Source organism: Anabrus simplex, chromosome 4, assembly GCF_040414725.1.
Source record: "Anabrus simplex isolate iqAnaSimp1 chromosome 4, ASM4041472v1, whole genome shotgun sequence".
In the NCBI taxonomy this organism is placed as follows: Eukaryota; Metazoa; Arthropoda; class Insecta; order Orthoptera; family Tettigoniidae; genus Anabrus; species Anabrus simplex.
The window spans coordinates 105,589,742-105,610,029 of NC_090268.1; the positions used below are offsets into that span (position 1 = coordinate 105,589,742).

General features: G+C 43.6%; 2 protein-coding genes across 2 annotated transcripts in view; one reads left to right on the top strand and one right to left on the bottom strand.

The window, feature by feature from the left end:
* LOC136871665 (alpha-2-macroglobulin-like protein 1) overlaps window positions 1-617 on the bottom strand; it is a 261,707-nt gene extending 261,090 nt beyond the window's left edge. The window contains exon 1 of the mRNA XM_067145159.2: window positions 489-617. Coding sequence (XP_067001260.2) covers window positions 489-556 — 68 coding nt within the window. The 5' untranslated portion in view covers window positions 557-617. The remainder of the gene's footprint in view (window positions 1-488) is intronic.
* pre-lola-G overlaps window positions 1-19,919 on the top strand; it is a 63,888-nt gene extending 43,969 nt beyond the window's left edge. The window contains exon 2 of the mRNA XM_068227183.1: window positions 19,036-19,919. Coding sequence (XP_068083284.1) covers window positions 19,041-19,826 — 786 coding nt within the window. The 5' untranslated portion in view covers window positions 19,036-19,040 and the 3' untranslated portion in view covers window positions 19,827-19,919. The remainder of the gene's footprint in view (window positions 1-19,035) is intronic.
* Window positions 19,920-20,288: the final 369 nt, after the last annotated feature.

Below are 20,288 nucleotides of genomic sequence, written 5' to 3' on the forward strand. Positions count from 1 at the left end.
GGCCGCTTCCTTCCCACTCCTAGCCCTTTCCTGTCCCGTCGTCGCCATAAGACCTATCTGTGTCGGTGCGACGTAAAGCAACTAGCAGCAATAATAATAATAATAATAATAATAATAATAATAATAATAATAATAATAATAATAAACAAGCGGTAAATTTTAGTTTTGATTATTATTCTTCCATTGCTGCAAATCGTACTACAATTTATTTATTTATTTATTTATTTTACGCTATGTATAACAGAAGATACTGCCTCAAAAATTATTCTCTACTTTCGTCAATATTCCTCGAGCTTGATAGTGTGAACAAGATGTATTTGTATTACTCCCTGCAATTGATTTCAGAAGATGAAAAGCATCTTTCGAGCGCTTCTCGCGTACGGACTTACTGTTCCAAAGTCGTTTGTTTCGAATGCAGAAGAAGACACCGTGACTCCAGGAGGAGAGCCGGAAGTTGCGTGTCTACAAAGCGATCTATTTTCACCTACCTGTTGGCTAAGGCCACGCCCACACCCGCCGAGAAGAGGAGCAGTAGCGCCTTGAGCTTGGCGCACATCCCGCCGTAGTCCACGCCACTCGAAAAAGACACAACACACACCACAGAGTACTTCCTCTCGTGCGAGACACCGCGGATCGACTGAGGCTAGGAGCCCGCCAGCCCGGCACTGGCTCCACAAGGTCATCATGACCCCACACAGAGCTCTCGGCGGCTCGCTTAGGCTTCTTCAATTTTTTTCTCTTCCTTTTTGCTCATCAAGTGCAGTAAGTGACTACATGAAGCCCAAAGGATTCTCCCGTCTTCTTCCGGTCTCAACTAAAGCTCTTCGACGTTAAAAACATAAACAACACATTTCAGAGCACTTCAAGTTCGGAAGCTCTTTTGTGAGTTAATCTTCATAGTCTCATGAAGAACTAACACAGATGCTCAACCTTTCCTGCATTTGCATACATGAAATATTCGATGTATCTCGAATGTTGATGATAATGATAAAAATAATGATAATATATTATGAAACCAGATACGCCGTGCAGAGATTACACAATATGGCATCAAAGGCAGGCCTCCAGATATCGTACAAAAAAAAAAACAGTTTATGGAAAATCTACATCAACATAGCAAAAAAAACTCCGCTATTGATGGAAAACTGCACAGTTTCACATTTGTCCTCCTTCAAATACCTTGGAGAAATCATACTACCACCGGGACTAGACAGTAGGGCCAATATAGAAAGAGCCACTAAACTCCATAAGGCATACAGACTAACGTGGAATTACTACAAGAGAGCCAAATACGACACTACAAGACAGTTGTTTTACCGGAAGCTTTATACGCCTTAGAAACCATCCCTTGGAGGTCACTCTAAAATTATAGAAATTGAAATGAAAAGCAAGAAAGGAAAATTCTCCGGAAAATGTATGGTCCCACGAGCGAAAATGGAATGTGGATTAAGAGGAAAACAGCGGACCTCTATTCATTAACTGACAGGTTCGTTGATGCTGTACGCAAGAGACGCCTGAAATTCTGTGGCCATATCTACAGAATGGACAGCGACAGATTTAAAGTAATCAACTCAAAGAAGGTCAAATTAAACTGACTAGGAGAAACTAAGGCAGACTTCCAAGAAATGAATATCACGCACGGGATCATAGAAGATCGTGGAGACTTGATTGAGTACAATAGTAGCCAAGCACAAATTCGTGGAGAAACCAGAAAGAAAACTGCATCTATAGGTCATCCATGTTTCGGATTGTTTGGCTTATTGATGCACCTAGGGTTTAAACATAGTTGAGTTCATGTGAAATTTGTGCTGTAAATATAGTCCGCGGGGAAGATGTCTCCAGGACTGCTGTTACTCCTGTTAATTCCATTCTAAAAACATTCCATAGTCATGTACTTATATTCGCCACTACCTGGGCGGTATGCGAGAGCTCTTGCCAGTCGGGCTGTTTGAGGCAAGAATAGGATTCTTCTTCTTCCTCTTCTTCATGCAGTCGGCACTTAGTGCGGACTTGGCCAAGTGTTACGACTGGATGTTTTTGCTGACACCAACCCTATGTTGAGGGATTTGGCGGAAGGAGAAGAAACATTCATACTGAAGGCATCCTGGAAATAAAACTAGGAAAGTTACACTTTTAATAAGGTTTTAAGGCGAGTTTCCAAGTGTCTGAATTGATAACACTGTTCTACAAAAATAAAAAATAAAAAAAATAATCCTATTTCTGGAGGAGAAATGTCCTTTGGTCTAGAGGGTCCCGGGTTCGCTTCACACCGTGTCGGAGATTTTAACCTTCACTGATTAATTCCAATGGCTCGGGGGCTGGGTGTTTGTGCTGTCCCCAACATCCCTGAAACTCTCACACCACACATAACACTATCCTCCACCACAGTAACACGCAGTTAGCTGCACATGGCAGATGCCGCGCGCCCTCATCGGAGGATCTGCTTTTCAAGGACTGCACTCGGCTAAAAATAGCCACACGAAATAATAATAATAATAATAATAATAATAATAATAATAATAATAATAATAATATTTTAACGCTTAATTCAAATCTATTTTTAGTTTTCATACATTAGGGATAGTTCAAGACTAATCCGATTTTTAATTCTTACACCCAGAGACATTTAATAACAACGATGACAAGGAGAAAAGCGTCAGTTTTTGGTCACATTCTCCGGCATAATGACTTCATATAGGACTTGTTCGAAGGCAAGGTGATCGGAAAGAAAGGCAGAGGGAAACCACCGAAGATCATTGAAGAGGTAGTTGAGATGATGGGATGCCAAGGTTATGGAGAGATGAAAAGGATCGCAGAGAGAATAGATCAATGGTTGCAGCGACAAGGCAAAGCCTTTAGATAATGATGATGATATTTTCATATCATTATAATATATACAGTAGATTTAATTTTTGTATATACATAAATTTAATTTGGAGTAATAGACATACTGACAGAAATTTTATTAAGGGATCCTATAAAGATTAGGAGAGTAACAGGATGTGATAGTTGAAGTGCTCACATAATGTTCTTAGTTTTTAACAGTCATTCACAGGAATGTTTATAAATGCTTATAAAAAAAAAAAAAAAAGGAAAATATGGACAGAAATTTTCCGCCACAAAGTTTCATGCCTTATTTCTTCCTTTTGTATTGGGCATCCTTCTTGTCCTGAATTATACTCCAGCAATAATCTGTTGACTTTGGGGGCATTCATTTCATTTCATACCGTTCCTCCATGGTAGCTATGTCTTTACGAAATCTTTCTCCATGCTCATCTGATACATCATCACAACTCTCTGGAAAGAAATATCGATGCGAGTCCGTGAAACGTATCTTCAAGGACACATTGCATCCTAAATCTTCATAAGCTTTGATCATTTCTTTCACAAACTCTTTATATTTCAGGTCTCTTCTACTTCCAAGGAAGTTTTGTGTTACTTTCTTGAAACATACCCAGGCTCGCTTTTCTTTATCATATATACAAACATATCGAATAGAAGGAGCCTCCGTGGCTCAGACGGCAGCGCGTCGGCCTCTCACCGCTGGATACCGTGGTTCAAATCCCGGTCACTCCATGTGTGATTTGTGCTGGACAAAGCGGAGGCGGGACAGGTTTTTCTCCGGGTACTCCGGTTTTCCCTGTCATCTTTCATTCCAGCAACACTCTCCATTATCATTTCATAGCATCTATCAGTCATTAATAATCACCTTGGGAGTGGCGACCCCATTGTAATACTAGTCTATATATGTTTCATTCATTACATTCCTGACCCGGTCTAAGACAGGAAAACAGGTTGTAGGTTTTCATTTTCATCGAATAGAAATACAAAAGAAGAGAATATTTACAGAAATACTCACTCGGTATATCTGAATAAGCCAAATAAATAGTTTCATTCTCACTGTGATTTTGAGGTTAACATGCCACACAATCTGAACAAGAATCAGAAACAATAAAGTTAATGTTGCCAACTATTTACTTTTATTTTTATAAAAGTACCATATATGCCGCAAACAATGATACCACTTATGATATGTTCAGATTAATGGAAAACTATCCCTGATAGTGCAATTCTGTTTTCAGATTTGAATGTAAATTCTTTTAGAATTACCGGTACATATTTTCAACCCAGAAATAGAACCTTTGTGGAACAGGTAATAGTTTATTACACGAAGAAAGTACACATGACACTTACAGTGCAGGAATTCATTTTGATTTTCATTTTCATTTTGATAGGACCACCTGTTAAAGATATAGCGTTTCAGTGAAGTAGCGTTAGTAATGGGGAGGATAAAAGCGATAGCGACCGAACTGCATGTCTTCTTCTTTTCTTTTTGGCCGTCTGTCTGCTTTGCGAGCAGGCTCTTCTCTAATGCCTCACCGACAACCCTCACCAGCATGGGTATCCCCTGCCTGTCGTAAGAGGCGACTGAGATAAGACCTGATGGGATCTCAACTTGGGAGCGTGGGTTGGCGGCCACGGGATCGTATCTGGGTCTAGCATTTCCTCCATTTACTCGCGCCAGGCTTTTCACTATCATCCTACCTGTCTGACCTTACTTAGTCAACTCTTGTTCTTTTCCAACACAATCGGTATTAGGTTTTCGAGGCCTAGGGAGTCTTTCATGTTCACATCCTTGGTGGTCCTTTCCCCTTCATTCAACGAAGGGTCAGACCTCTTCATTTTCTCCTCTGATTACTATTAAGAGGATAGTTGCCAAGTTGCACTTCCTCTTAAAACAGTAACGGCCACCACCACCACCACCACCACCACCACCACCACCACCACCACCACCACTGCGTCACTAATGGCCACTGTACAGCCCCGTTCTGTACGTTTTTCTGAAGTGATTAAAAGCATATTTACTGTAAATGCCAGAGCTTTGACACCCTCTTGTTGGTGGGAGCGGTAAAATAACCACGGTATCCCCTGCCTATCTTAAGAGGCGACTAAAAGGGGTCCCAGGGACTCTCAACTTGGGAGCGTGGGTTGGCGCCAACGGAGCCCATAGCTGAATCCTGGCATTGCTTCCACTAACTTGTGCCAGGCTCCTTATTTTCATATAAACCCCCTGTGGGTGGGGGACGCAGACGAAGAATACACCCACGGTGTCCCCTGCCTGTCGTAAGAGGCGACTAAAAGGGGCGACCAAGGGATGATCAAATTAGAACCATGAGACTACTTGTGCTTAGTACCACCACGCGGGGAACACCATGGGTCGCTTTTACTTGCGCGTAGTACCACTATGTCAGGTACAAAATAGGTTTGTGATTAGTGCGTTGCCGGCTTCTACAGTACCTGTGATTAGTACCACATTAGGAGCGACACCATGGTTCTGCCTTGCCAATCCTACCGTCGGCAACCCAGAAGATGTTTTTCCGTGGTTTCCCGTTTTCACACCAGGAAAATGCTGGAGCTGTACCTTCTTTAACACCACGGTCGCTACCTTCCCATTCCTAGCGCTTTCCCATTTGCTCACTCTCCTGGCGCTACACCCCATGAAGGGCCCTGGCCTCTCCAATACTACTCGCCCACTTCTTTCGGTCCAGAGCTCTCCTCCATTCCTGGATTCCTAACTCGATCTCTCGAGACTTTCTCCAGCCATCTTGTCCTTGGAATCTCCCGTCTTCGTTGGCCTTCAGGAAATCTCCTTTTTTTTTTTTTTTTTTTTTTTTTTTTGGCCACTTCGACTATCTCAAGGTCACAGTACAGAGCATATACATCTTCGTTGGTCCTGATGCACCACTCTCCTCGATCGCGAACCGCGCCGAAGATCTTCCTCAAGATCTTTTTCTCCCACATCCGTAGAAATTTCTTGTCGCGCTCGTTTAGGGTCCACGTCTCGCACGTATACAGCTTCATTGGACGGATTATAACCCGGTGTACGGAGAGTTTCAATCTTCTGGACAGCGTTGCAGTCTTCAGCACATTTTGTAAGGCAATGTAACACCTGTTCACAGCTTCCACCCTCGCCACAGTCATGAGGGTTCCCAGGTACGTAAACTGTGCCACTCTCTTACAGGTGTCATCTGCATATTCCAGGCTACTCATGCCGTGAAATATTGCTTTGTCTCGGGTGTTCACCATGTTCTTCGTTTTGTCCTTGTTGATATGCAAGTCCTGATGTGATCCTTCACTCATATGCTGCAGATTTTCCGTCAGGTATCAGGAAGTTCGCACTTCTCCCGAGCAGGACAACATCGCCCGCGAAGGCCAGGTACTGGAAGGTTCTGTTGCAAATGGTACACCCTGGGTTCAGTGGTATTTGACGCATAATATGCTCCAGACAGAGATTGAACAAGTGGTTAAAACGCGTCGCCTTGCCTCAACCCTCTCTGCACTTCGAACTCCGTAGAGAGCTGCCCCTGAATCTTCACTTTGGTTTCGGTACTTCTCACAGTCATCAGAACAAGTATGGAGGAGAAGAGCTTGTAGATAACATGCACGCCCTATTCCGATCTGTATCGGAGAGCAAGGAGATGCCAAGGGATTGGAGCTCGGCCCTTATCTGTCCCATCTACAAGAAGGGTGACAAGACAGTGTACAGCATCTATCGAGGCCTACAAGAACCAACACCTCTATTCCAACACTTGCCACAGCCTTGACCTGTCCACACTGTTGTAAGCCTCCTTGTTGTCAACGTAGAGATAGTGAATGATGCTGTACTCATAACAATTTTCAGGGACGAACCGTAGGGTTGGTATGTAGCCTGTTGTTGATCTATTGCACAGAAACCCATACTGGTAGTCACCCGCCTGCCTCTCTACAAAGGGTTCGAGTACCTTCGAGTTCCTTCGAAAATTTCTTCTAGGCCACACTGAGTAGTGAGATTCCTCGATAGATGCTGCACACAGTCTTGTTACCCTTCTTGTAGATGGGACAGTTAAGGGCCGAGCTCCAATCCCTTGGCATCTCCTTGCTCTCCGATACAGGTCGGAATAGGGCGTGCATGCTATCTACAAGCTCTTCTCCTCCATACTTGAACAGCTCTGCAGGTAGGCCGTCCTCTTCTGGTGCTCCTTTATTGCGCACGAGGTCGACCGCCTCCTTCACCTCATTCCTCGTCACTTCGGGGACTGGTTTATGCTCATTGTCAGTAGGTGGTTGGCCAGATGTCACCTGATCAGGGACCCTTGCTTCTGCCTCCTCAGTGTTCAGGAGCTCTTCGAAGTGCTTCGCCCATCGTGACAGGATCTTCTCCTCTCCAACCAAAATACCCTTCTTGTCCTTCAGTATGATGTTCTGGACGCGAATCCCTCCTTTGTTTCCCTTGCTCCCTGGAACATGGCTTGAGCCTTCTTCTTATAATACAGCTCTTCGACGGATTCGAGGTGCTCTGTCTCTCGCTGTACTTTCTTCCTTCGGATCACTCTCTTTCGGTCGTATGGCAGTCTTCTTATGTTGACGTTGTCGGTCTTTGTAAGGTCTTGTCCCTTGCTTTGGTCGTCGTTTGGATGGCCTCTTCGCATTCCGCATCGAGCCACTCGGTTCTTTCGCTTGGTTCTTGGAACCCAACAGATTCTGTCACTGCGTACGTGATTATGGCAGATGCCGCCCACATTCATCGGAGGGTCTGCCTTACAAGGACTGCACTCGGCTAGAAATAGCCACACGAAATTAGTATTACTGCGTACGTGATGGCGTCCTGTATTGTTCCCCATAGATCTTCTGCAGTGGTGCCTTCTTGTATTCCCCTCTGATCTGCAAGATTGTCTCGGACCATCTTTCTATACTTATATTTGATGGCGGCGTTATTCTTTATAGCTCCAACATCGAACCTCCTCGGCTTCTGGACGTGAGCTTCCCTAATGTTGGCTATGCGTTGTCTGTATATCATGACCACCAAATAGCGAACCGAATCGATATACGCACCTCTCCTCGTTCTAAAATCCATAACATCCTATCCATCCCTCCGGTCGATGAGGACGTGATCGATTTAGTTCTCTCTCTCGCTGTCAGGAAACTTCCATGTTACCGTACGTATCCTCTTCCACGGAACGTAAGTGCTGCAAATGTTCATCTGATGGTCGATGGTAATGCCCTCCAATCTGAGGTCGTTGTCATCGATCTCCTGAGTGGGCATTCTTTTGCCCAATAGCTGGTCTGAACACCACCTCACTCCCCGCCTTAGCGTGCATATCGCCAAGGATTATCTTGACGTCATGATGCGGAGCAGCAGAGTATTCTCGGTCAAGGAGAGCACTAAAGGCGTCCTTTTCTTCCTCAGGGGAAGTCGGTGCATGCTCGATGAACACTGTCACATTGAATAGGAAGAATTTCATTCTCAATGAGCACAACCTCTCGTTCGTGGGCTTGAACTCCAGCACCGCCGGCTTGAATCTCCTGACAACCACGAATCCTGTGCCAAGCTGACTCCTCGTTCCCCAACTGTAGAAGATAGTATAATATCGTGAGTCCATGATGTCAACGCCCTTCCATCTGAGTTCCTGCATTGCGTTAATATAAGTATTTGAACATTTGAGGACTTACTTCAAGTTAGTAAAGGCTCCTGCTTTTAGGAGACTCAGGACGTTCCAAGTGGCAAGCACAACACCTCTTCTTCCTTGTTCATGCTTGGTCATCATCATTAAATCTACCTGGTTTGTGCTGTTATACTGTCTTGTAACAAGGTTTTTTTTGACATGACTAGGTCGTTGGCCCAGCACACAACTTTCTGGGGGGGGGGGCGAGTGTTGGTCGCTGCCACCTTTCCGCCCTCAGGATGGATCTCCTTTCTGTCTGGGTGGTCCCATGCTCTTTATGGATCCCTCCACCTCGTACAAGGCGGCAGGTTTCTCTGTTTTTACTACCTGCAGAGGAAGGGTTGCCCCTTCTGTCAATTCCACCTTGTTGATGCCCTCCATCTTCGCCGTCGCTGCCGTTGAGGTCTTCGCACGTATCCCTGTGCATGGGGCCCATGTTATACACCATGGCACGGGGTCCCCGCTAAAACTTAGCCGCTACTGTTTCGCCACAGTAACGTTGCCCATCTCTGCGACGTGGACGCGCTTAGCGAGAATTCTCCATGTATACTGAGACATTTTCTTCTACGATGTGTCATGTCTCTCTTTTGATGTGCTAGTGCAACGTTAAACCATTATCCAAAAAACCCAATCGGGTGACGTATCTGTGAGCTTGTATTCGGGAGATAGTGGGCTGTTCCTTGATTAAGCCACAGTCGTTTTCTTCCAAATCCCACTCTATCCTATCCCATCGTCACCATAAGACCTGTCGTATGTCGGTGTGACGTGAAACAAATAGCAAAAGAAATAAAATGCAAATGAACTGCGCTGGCATTTTACAGAAATGTTACACCCCTGTAGATGGGGGGGGGGGCGCAGACAAAAAATACACCCACGATATTCTGTACTTGTCGTAAGAGGCGACGAAAAGGGGCGACCAAGGGATGCTGAATTTGGACCATGAGATTACTTGTGATTAGTAACATCACGCGAGTAACACTATGAGTCGAATTTTCTTGCAATTAGTACCAGTATGTGAAGTATACCCTGCGACTGTGTGTGGATCACTGTTGGTTTACAGTGCCAGTGCATAGTATCCGCCACTATGACGGAGGTTACACTTGCTGGGGTATTTCATCATCTGGTTGTGGGCATCATGGGACTACATTTCGAAGAACACCACGCGTTTGGGCGTTGCCTGTAGTTAGTACCACTATATGAGCGACACCCTGGGTCTGCGTTGCTTGTGAATAGTACCCACTATGTCAGGAACACCACGGGATAGTACGGGTCCCTGCGATTAGTACCAATATGTGGGGAACACCATAGGTTTGCGTTGCCTATGAGTGGCACCATTATGTGAGGAACACCGTGAGTCTACGTTACTTTTGATTAGTACCACTACATGGGAAATACCATGTTTCTCCTTTACTAGCGATAAGTACCATTATGAGGGGCCGTTGACCTGGAATTTGGACCCCTATAGACAACAAGCATCATCGATTCAGGATTTTGCTTTGGAAGCAGCCCCTTGGTCAGTATATACTATTGTTTTAAGTTAGTTTCTGGGAAGGTGGATCATTGCGGGTCGGGTCCTTAAGTTCATACTCATTGTTTAAAATCGTATTTTTGAATTCTAGTCAGTGGATTGACTTTAGAATTATTTTTACCTTTGAATATTGTGATTTGGATACACTGGTTATTTAACATTCATATTCATCTATTCATTCTTCATCATCAAGTTTGGAATTCTGGTCTATGGATGAATTTTGGACTTTTAAATTGTCATTATATTTCATCTCATTTCGTACAGTTAACTGTAAGGAGAAGGAGTTGCCCTTTTGCCAGGAAAAGGAGCCCTTTTGTCAGAAAAAGGGGCCCTTTTGCTAGGAGGAGGAAGCCCTTTTGCCAAAACATAAGGAAGAGAAACCCTCTTACCCTACGGATAAGGAGGAGGTGCCCTTTTGCCCTACAGATGAGGAAGAGGTGTCCTTTTGCTCAATTGCCCTTTTGCCAGCAAGAGGAGCCCTTTTGCCCTTTTATTATACGGAGGAGGAGGGCGGCAGTACCCCGTGCCCTTTTGCCATCCGGATAATAAGGAGGAGTAGGAGGAGGCTAGATGTTAGGCCCCCTTAAACAACAAGCATCATCATCAACAGGAATATGTTGAGGAAATATAGCAGTCCAGATTGTCATTTTCTATTCTGGGATTTAATCTTCGGATATCCAAACCTGTAGCTTTCAAGTCCTGTCTTAGAGGGTGAGGTAATGAGTGAGTTAATCCACTTCACTGTTGAAAATATCATTCTATGATATGTCGTAGAGTAGAATTACTCAGTATTAGTTCCTTGAATGAGTTTCAATGCGTATAATAATCCTAGAATAGTACAAAGATAAACATTTTGCAGTTGTCATACCTGACACCAAGATTGATGTCCTAACTTACTTCTGTTCTTCTGTCTGATTAATATGTTAATTACAATGTCGTTAATTCAATTCCTGGAAATAGTAAGCTGATGCCATCATTTTTTTGTCGAAGTAGTTAAAGTTAATATAACTTCGCTTAATGATTCAGAAAGCATCACACCTCGTACAGAATTCACCCTGTGGGTCGGGGCGCCAGAATAACATCCACAGTATCCCCTGCCTGTTGTAAGAGGCGACTACAAGGGGTGCAGTGCCTCTCAACTTTGGAGCGTGGGTTGCTACCACGGGGTCCTTTAGCTGAGCCCTGCATTGATTTCATTTACTTCTGGCAGGTTCCCCGCTTTCATCTATCCCAGCGCCTCTCAGGGCGCATGCGCCTGGTGCATGCTCTGTGCACGGTGAAAAAGAGGTCTTCGCTTGGTTGCCCAGAGTGCAGACCCCCACTCCTCGATTTGCAGCAATAGCGCTCTCTCTCTCTTTCCCCACGCCTGTCTCGCTCACTCCCCCAGTCTCCCTCTTCCTCACTTGCTCCGTAGCGCTCCAAATCCGAGTCGAGTTGAGCCGAGCTTAGCCGAGTAGCCCAGAGACGAAGCGTTGGTCCGAGCCGAGCCGAGCCGAGTGGAACCGATGCAAAGTGCACGGAGCTCTTGCACGCGTGAGGTTTTGGGCGTTTGAGAGGCCCTGATCTATCCTATCCGACCTTCCTTAGTCAACCATTGTTCTTTTCTGACCTCGACGCTATTAGGTTCCGAGGACTAGGGAGTCTTTCTTTGGTCGATACTTTCATTTTTCGAAGTGTCGGATCCCTTGCATTTTTCTCTCTGATTAGTGTTAAAATATATTATTGAGGATGGTACTTCCTATTAATAACTTATGATAATCATCGCCACCATCACTATCTTACAGATCGTTATGTCAAAGGATACCTTACAGTGAAATGAATAGACTTGAATCGAACTGGAAGGTAAGAATCAAGTGTTTTCCTTTACAAAGATTCTTGATTTTGAGATCTCTCTTATTCTGACCCTCCGTAAGGACGTAGTGGCATCACGTAGCAAGCAGCATGACATGTCCCCAGAGTCTCTAACCTTTGTACGGTGGATTGTTTGTTGCAGATTCTCTCCAGTAAGACTCTTAAGCTGGTCCACTCATTTCAATGGAGCAAGTAGTCTGAGCCTTCGGCCAATAACTTTCCATTCAGTGATCGTCTTCTCCAGTCCCTTGGGTCTTCTGACAGTGCGAACGAACCACTTAGGCTATTGCTGGTTGATAACGCCCATGACCTTACTTTAACTCCAAACTACTTCAGGATCGACTAGTTTGTTCGGTGTGCCGTCAAAATTTATTCGCGACATTCTTCTATAGCACCACATTTCAAAAGTGACGGTCTATTATGCAGTGGCTTACAAAAGTATAAGGACACCTCCTTATAAGTGTAGATGTCCCTATACTTTTCTAATATCAAATCATGTGATAAACGTGGGGTTATTTGTATTAAAACTGAATTATGTTGGTGAAAACCAGAAACCAAAACCAGAAAGATAAAAAAAATATTGATTATTTTGTGTGTTTCCACGAACCTGCTACGCTCGCAGGGGGAGAGACGATACTCCCACGTGGCGCGTCCCAGGAGGCGGATAGGGGGGTCCTAAACATTTTGCCGGCGGACTAGAGGGAAATAAAATACCTCTCACGGACCAAACACACTACCCCCTGTGGGTGGGAGACGCACATGTAGAATATACCTGCGGTATCCCCTGCCTGTCGTAAGAGGCGACTAAAAGGGGCCCAAGGGGCTCTCAACTTGGGGAGTGTGGATTGGCGACCACGGGGCCCTTAGCTGAGTCTTGGCATTGCTTCCACTTACTTGTGCCAGGCTCCTCACTTTCGTCTATCCTATCCGACCTCCCTTGGTCAACTCTTGTTCTTTTCCGACCCCGACGGCATTAGAGCATTCGAGGCCTAGGGAGTCGTCCATTTTCACGCCCTTCGTGGCCCTTACCTTTCTTCGTTCGTTACTTCATTTTTCGAAGTGACGGATCCCTTCTTCTTTTTTATCTCTCTCTCTACCCCCCGTGGGTGGGGACGCAGACGAAAAATAAACCCACGGTATCCCCTGCCTGTCGTGATAGGCGACTAAAAGGGTACGACCAAGGGATGACTGTCTTAGAACCATGAAACTACTTTTGATTAGTACCATCACGCGGGGAACACCATGGGTCGCCTTTACTTGCGAGTAGTACCACTATATTAGGTACGAGATAAGTTTGTGATTAGTATAAGCAGAGAGTTGGTTCGCCTGTGGGTTTCCACTACCCGTGAGTCATACCCATGTGAGCAACACCGCGGGTCTGGGCGTTGCCTGTGAGTTGTATCACTATATGAGTGACTCCGTGGGTCTGTGTTGCCTGTGATTAGTACCCACTATGTGAGGAACCCCACGGGAATACCGGCACCCGTGACTAGTACACCTAGGTGAGGAACCTCATCGGTTTGCGTTACTACGAGTGGCGCCATTGTGTGAGAAACACAATAGGTCTGAGTTACCTGTACGACGTACAACACTTTGGAGTAGTACCATCATGTGTGGACCACCGTGAGTCTTCGCTACTTTTGGTTAGTACCCCCAATATGACCAATACCATGGTTCTACTTTACTAGCGATAAGTACCATTCTGATGGGGCTTAGACCTGGATTTTGGACCCCTTTAGACATCAAGCATCCTTGATTCAGGATTGTGCTTTATAAGTGGTCCCTTGGTCAGTAATACTCTTATTTATGATCTTTTTTGAGTCGGATCCATGATCATCATCATTTTGTGTTTTAGTGTGTACATAAAATGAACAAAGTACACAGTTTAAAAAATTAGGAGAACATGTTTTTGAACGTATGCCATGCTACACGAAACAGTTCCTCACACCCACGTATATTACCAACTAAACTTTTGTTCTTTACCGTTGAAGTGTATATAAAAGAACTTCGATGGATTCGCGTTCATTTTCAGAACACGGAAATGCTAAAATAGGGGCGAAAACAAAGTGATAACAGTCCTCCAGGGTGGATTTTTATCACAGTTGGAGAGCTTCAGTGTGGTATATGTCCTCCACGAACATTTATCACAGCTTGGCACCTACGTGGCATGTTCCGTATAAGTCGACGGAGGTCACCTTGCGGTATTAGGCCCCCTTCTTCAATGAGAGCCTGTTCGAGGTCTTCGAGAGTCTGTTGTGGAACAGGACACCCACGAATACTTCTGTCAAGCCTATCCCACACATGCTCAATGGGATTAAAGTCGGGACTATCTGCTGGCCACTCCATCTCTTCAATGTCCAGTTCTCGAAAGACAGCTCTGGTGATGCGCGTTACATGAGCCCTGGTATTGTCGTGCATTGGTACGAATTGAGGGCCAACACCGTATGTAGCAACCAACTCATGCTGTAGCAGTATCTGCTTGATGTACCCCGCAGCGGTAAGATTGCCACGTACGATGACAAGATCCGTATGGCAATCAACACTGATGCCAACCCACATCATCACAAAACCTTGTCCGGATCGGTCACCCTCTTGGACAATATTTGGCACGTACTGCTCGCCACGGGGTCTTCATACACGTTGACGTCCATCACGCTCTGTCAGAAGAAGAGCTGCGCGATGTTGTTGCGTTAAACGGGGCACTCGAACAGGACGTCTGGGTCGTAAGGACACTTCTCTTAGCCTGTTCCTTACTGTCTGGTCAGACACCGTGACTCCAATGACCTTCCTGAGGTCTTGTTGCAGTTCTCTGGCAGTTGCTGAACGACACCATAACGCACAGGTGGTCAGACAGCGGTCATCCTGTGGGGTTGTCATGCGTCCACGACCTTGTCTAACCCTCCTTGTGAACTGGTCTGTCTCATTGTAGCGATTCCACAAGCGGTGAATAACTAACGGTGAGACATTGAAGTCCACAGCAACGCAACGGAAAGTCCACCCTTCCTGGATCAAAGTGACGTCCTTGCGACTTGAACCTCGTTAAGATGTTTCATGGGATGTGCTGGTTGACGAACAACGTGTTCAAATGACCGCAGAAGTCTACAGTGATTTTTTCTGACAGGCAGAGTTCCTTTAAAATTTAAAAAAGAGATTAATAACAAACATATATAGTTTAATTTTGCTTACTTCAGAATGAATAGTTACACATACAGATACCAAAAATAAAAATGCACTTAATTTCATGACACACAAAAAATTTGAAACTTATGAATGTAATTACAATAATACAAAATTGCCTATTCATAAATATTCGGACAAAAATCCTCAAGTACAACAAAAATATTAAGGATGGAGTCCATGTAGGAATATTAATACTTCGTGATTCTTCCCTTCCTGCGAAGCACTTCAGTCAGGCTTCTCGGCATGCTCTCCACGAGTTTTCTTGTGGTAGAATGGGACAATTTTTCCCACTCCTCTTGCAGTCGTCTCTTCACCTCAGCCTTGGAATTTATGGGAAGCTTGCAGATGTTGTTTTCCAGTATATCCCATAAATTCTCTATGGGGTTAATGTCAGGACTTTGTGGGGGAGGATTCACAACTTTAGGACAGTTGTACAACAACCATAGCCGTACGTTATAGGCTGTATGTTTCGGGTCGTTGTCCTGATAAAATTTAAAACAATCCCCAACTCCCATATTTTCTGCACTTTTCTTCGGGTTGTTTTTTAAAATCTGAAGATACTGGCGGTGGTCCAATTTTCCGTCTATAAAAACCAGCTCACCTACTCCTTGAGCCGACATACAGCCTCACACCATAACATGTCCCCCTCCATGTTTTACAGTTGCCTTCATATTTCTTTTTTCAAACTCTTTATTGGGCTGTCTCTAAACTATGATGCGCCCATCTGAGCCAGAGACGTTTAATTTCTATTCATCGCAGAAAATTACAGTCTTCCACCAATTCATATCTTTGCTAAGATGCTCCTTAGCAAATCGTTGTCGCTTGATCCTATTTATTTTGTTGATATAGGGCTTTCGTCTTGCAGTTCGCCCATGATAATCACCTCTATAATTATAACACCCTCCGGATTGTACTTGCACTGATCTTCTTTCCAAACTCGCTCTCAACTGCAGCAGCAATATTGGTTGTAGTATGACGTTGATTTATTTTCACTTTTCTTACTACTGCCCTCTTCTCTCCTAGTAAGAACCCTAGGGCGACCTGTCTGTGGCAAATTTTCAATTCTGTCTTTAAATTTGTATCGGCAGATAATATCGTTAACAGTACTTTTCTTCATGTTCAGCAAATCTGCGATTTGTCGACATGTTTTCCCTTTTTCACGATGGAATATTACTTACTGCCTTTGATCAAATGTACTGTTCTTTCCTCTGCGTCCCATTTCACTTATGAATCGTTGCGTCTGCTTTGTGTATGAGGAAGGCACTGACTGGGACTTGCTTGTACAGCGCATAACAAGTGCAAAGCATGCCTCGAGTAGCTAAATATCTCATGTCCGAAAAATATTGGCCAGCACATTTTCGTATCTCAAATAGGTAAAAGGTATTACTACTTTGTAAACTCATCTACAAATCGCAATTGGATAATTACAGTACCTACGAAGTGTATTAAATTCAGAGTTTAATAATTTCGAATTTATTACCTGTTCTTTATTTAATAACAGGGGTATTAAATGTATAGATTATTCTGTCCGAAAAATTCTGTCACTGTATGTACCTCACGACGACACACGGACGCACCGCTATTCACTTTGTTTTGAGGGGTCACCTGACAGTTTAATGAATGGCTACGCCTACAGTTGGAGTATAACTTCGATATGACATACCCTGAGTAGCTAAGGTCTCCAGGTATGCTGTACGTCCATTTGAACCCCATCAACCAAATTAACATTCACATACCAGACGTTACAAAACATGTTACCCTATTTTTCTTTCGAACTGTGTATTTTTATATAAAAAGTAAATAACTTGCCAACCAATTAGGGTACAATTTTTATTTTTCGTGAAAACGCAGCTCTACCCGAAAGATTTCTGTATTAGAAGTAAAGTTTATTCTAGAAATAGTTCTGCTTGATCCAGCTGGGTCGGAACGTCTAATGTTTTAAAAGCCAAGTTAAGCAAAAATCATGAATTTGTCCACTGTCTTTAAATTATGAAAATTTCCCCCCTCTTTGACTTACGATTGCGCAGCCCTATTCATAATGTTCTTTCCTGCCTACTCAACAGTTGGAGACAACAATGAACTTTCAACAGTCCGTTAGCTACCGTTGCTTAGTTACGGTTTTATCACTTGTTCTTAGTTTGTTTTAGCCTATGTTTTGCAATATTCCCTGTGCCAGTGTCAGTGAAAGTGTGAAGTGGGTTATTATTGGAATGCATAAGGCTCATCAGTCTCTTAGCAGCATAGGAAAGGAGTTAAAAGTGAGCAAAACTTGCATGAAACAAACTGTAAAGAAATTTAAAGCGACCGGCAGTGTAGCTAATGCTCACAGATATGAACGACCCAAGAAAACTTCACCACGACAGGACAGAGCTTTGATCCTGAAAAGCAAAGCAAACCGTACGGCTACTTTGACTGAACTGTATGAGGATATGAGGTGAGATTTTGTTGTGGAAATTAGCACTTTCACTGTATCAAAACGACTCCAAATGCTGGACTGATGTCTCGTGACCTCCAAGGCTACGTTGGCATGGTTCCAGAATCATGATGTCGTGGTCCTACCCTAGCCTGCTAGGTCCTCTGACCTAAATCCGTTAGAGAACTTGTGGAACTCCATGGCAGTCAGACTTCAGAAAAGAAACCCCCCCCCCCCCAAAGGAAGATATCAACTTGTCGAGCTCTGGCGTACCATTACCATAGATCAGTGCCGAGCCCTGATTGACAGTATGCCACAACGTGTTGCCGCTTGCTTGAAGGCTCGTGGTGGCCACATTGACTATTCAATGTATAGGGAATTCTGTGCAACGTTTTCGAGAAGTTTTGTAATTTCTTTCTAATATTTTCTGTGTAAAGTGAAAAAAAGAGCAATTTTTACTTGTTCTTATACACTTCTAAGCCACTGTATATATTTTAAAATTTGCTTTACGTCGCATCGACACTGATAGGTCTATGGCGACGATCTATCTATCATCTTTAACACACTGAACTCCATAGTGGACTTCTGCATTTCCTGCTAGGTCACGGCGGGTGCGGGCGTGCACTACCGTAGACTAAAAGTAAAGAGTCGGCCCACAGAGCAAAATTAAAATAAAAACAGATTGGCGCCCAACGTCTTTATGTTGAGGTTCCTGCATTGTAGTTGGCAATGAGGAAGGTGAGCGTTCACACAAGCATCGCCCTCACAAGCGCAAGTTTCGTCCTTACAGTGATGGAGGTGTCTTTTCATATCAGAGTAAGCTTAGCCGACAAACTCCTCGCCATCGCGAAGCGCCTTCGGATCTCAGATTCGCTGTCCCCGGTGTTAGTGAAAACAGATCCAAGGTACTCAAAAGTGGCTGACCACTTCACGATTTCAGGCAATGTGTGTGTTTAGGATGATCTACAATCATGGTGGTGATCTGTAGTCCATATATTCTGGTGTTTGTCTCTCCTCTGTGTGCTGGTCTCTAGCTCGTGGTGATTATCAAAGTGCCATCTGCGTATCGAGGATTACTAATGTGTCTACCACCAATTACAGTGCCCTCATTCCAGTCTTCAAGTACCACCTCATGATGTGTTCACTATAATAGACGTGGAATCTATGTACTAATAAATGTGGAATCGAAATATAGTGATGCGTAAAGGTAATTCATATGAGTATGCAGAAGATGTGGAAAAACTGGTGAATGTTGTGCGCACAGTCTTGGAGAAAGAGTATCAAGATGAAAGTAAATAAATTAAAATTAATGGAATGCAGTGGAACAAAATCGGTGATGCAGGAAATATTAGATTAGGAAATGATCTTAAAGGGAGTTTTAATTATCGTTTCATTTTGTTGCACTTGGCACCATTAGGGGACGATGACCTAGCTGTTAGGTCCCTTTAATCATCATCATCGCTCTCCATGCTACCCTATCCTGCGCCAACTTTTCATTTTTACGTAACAACTACATAAATCGTACATCTACTCTAATCTGCTTGTCATATTCATGCCTTGGTCTATCTTTTTATTTTCAGAAGAGATGCCTTACCAGCCATCTCGTAAGCTGCCCAGGATACGTGTGGTTGATGTTATGAATTTATGTGACCTGCAAGCTATGAAGAGACGGAATGATAATTTGTCCCAACCTCAAGTTAATGTTACAGCTCGGCCTGAAATATCAGCTAAATTACGTATTTTGCACCAAGATTATGGTGTTTGCAATAAAACTTCTTCTGGTACTGCTATTTCCATAAATAATGCCACTTCTGATTCTAATGTTCTCACCAATGAAACTTATGGTACTAATCCTCCCAGTAATATTGCTTCTGTTACTGATGTTCCCATCACTTCTGACCCTGATATTTCCAGCAGTAAAACTTACGTTACTAATGATACCAATAATCTTGCATATGATGTTGATCTTTCCATAAATAATGCCTCTTCTGCTCCTAAGATTTCTAATAATGATGCCTCTGTTCATGTCAATGCTGAAAGTGTTGATCAACCAGCAACATCCATTAATACTAGTGATCAACCAGGAACATCCAGTGATACCAGTGATCAACCAGGAATGTCCATTGATACTAGAGATCAACCAGGAACGTCCAGTGATGCCAGTCCGCAGGGAGCTCCAGTATCTCATGTCTGTAATGAATGTGGCAAGTCGTATAAACATGCTTCTAGTTTGTTGAGACATAAGCAAGCAAAATGTGGGAGGCCTGAACCATCCAAGTGTTCCCGTTGCCCTTATAAAACAAGGCGCAGAGATGAACTTGTGTGGCATATGTGGAAGAAGCATACTGCTTACATGAATAGTATTGGTTGAAATGTGAAAAGAAATATTACAGGAATATATGTTACCACTTGTCTTTTGCAGGTCTAGGATGTATTTTGATTAAATCTTTTGGAAAGATCTCAATGAAGTCTTGAGGTAATCAGAGGTGGTTTTGGATTTTGCTCTTCAGCTAGAGGAAAGTGATAGAGTTTCTGAGGGAATTGCAGAATTTATTTACGTTGCTAATGTTTAATAGTACTTGTTTTCAAATAGTTTTTATCCTGGCACATTTTACTTTTCATTATCCAAATACAAATGTTAACTTATAGCAGTAAGTTCAACTCCCTCTACTCATCTCGGTTCTCTGTGGAGTCATTGTTCATAAATAGCCCCCTAGATTCCACCTTGAATTTCACAAAGCTTAGTTACATATGAATTATCCTCTTGTGCAATGTATTTATTGGTTTTTGATTGTCATCAGGTTAATGTGGCCATTCTAACGGGCTACTTAAA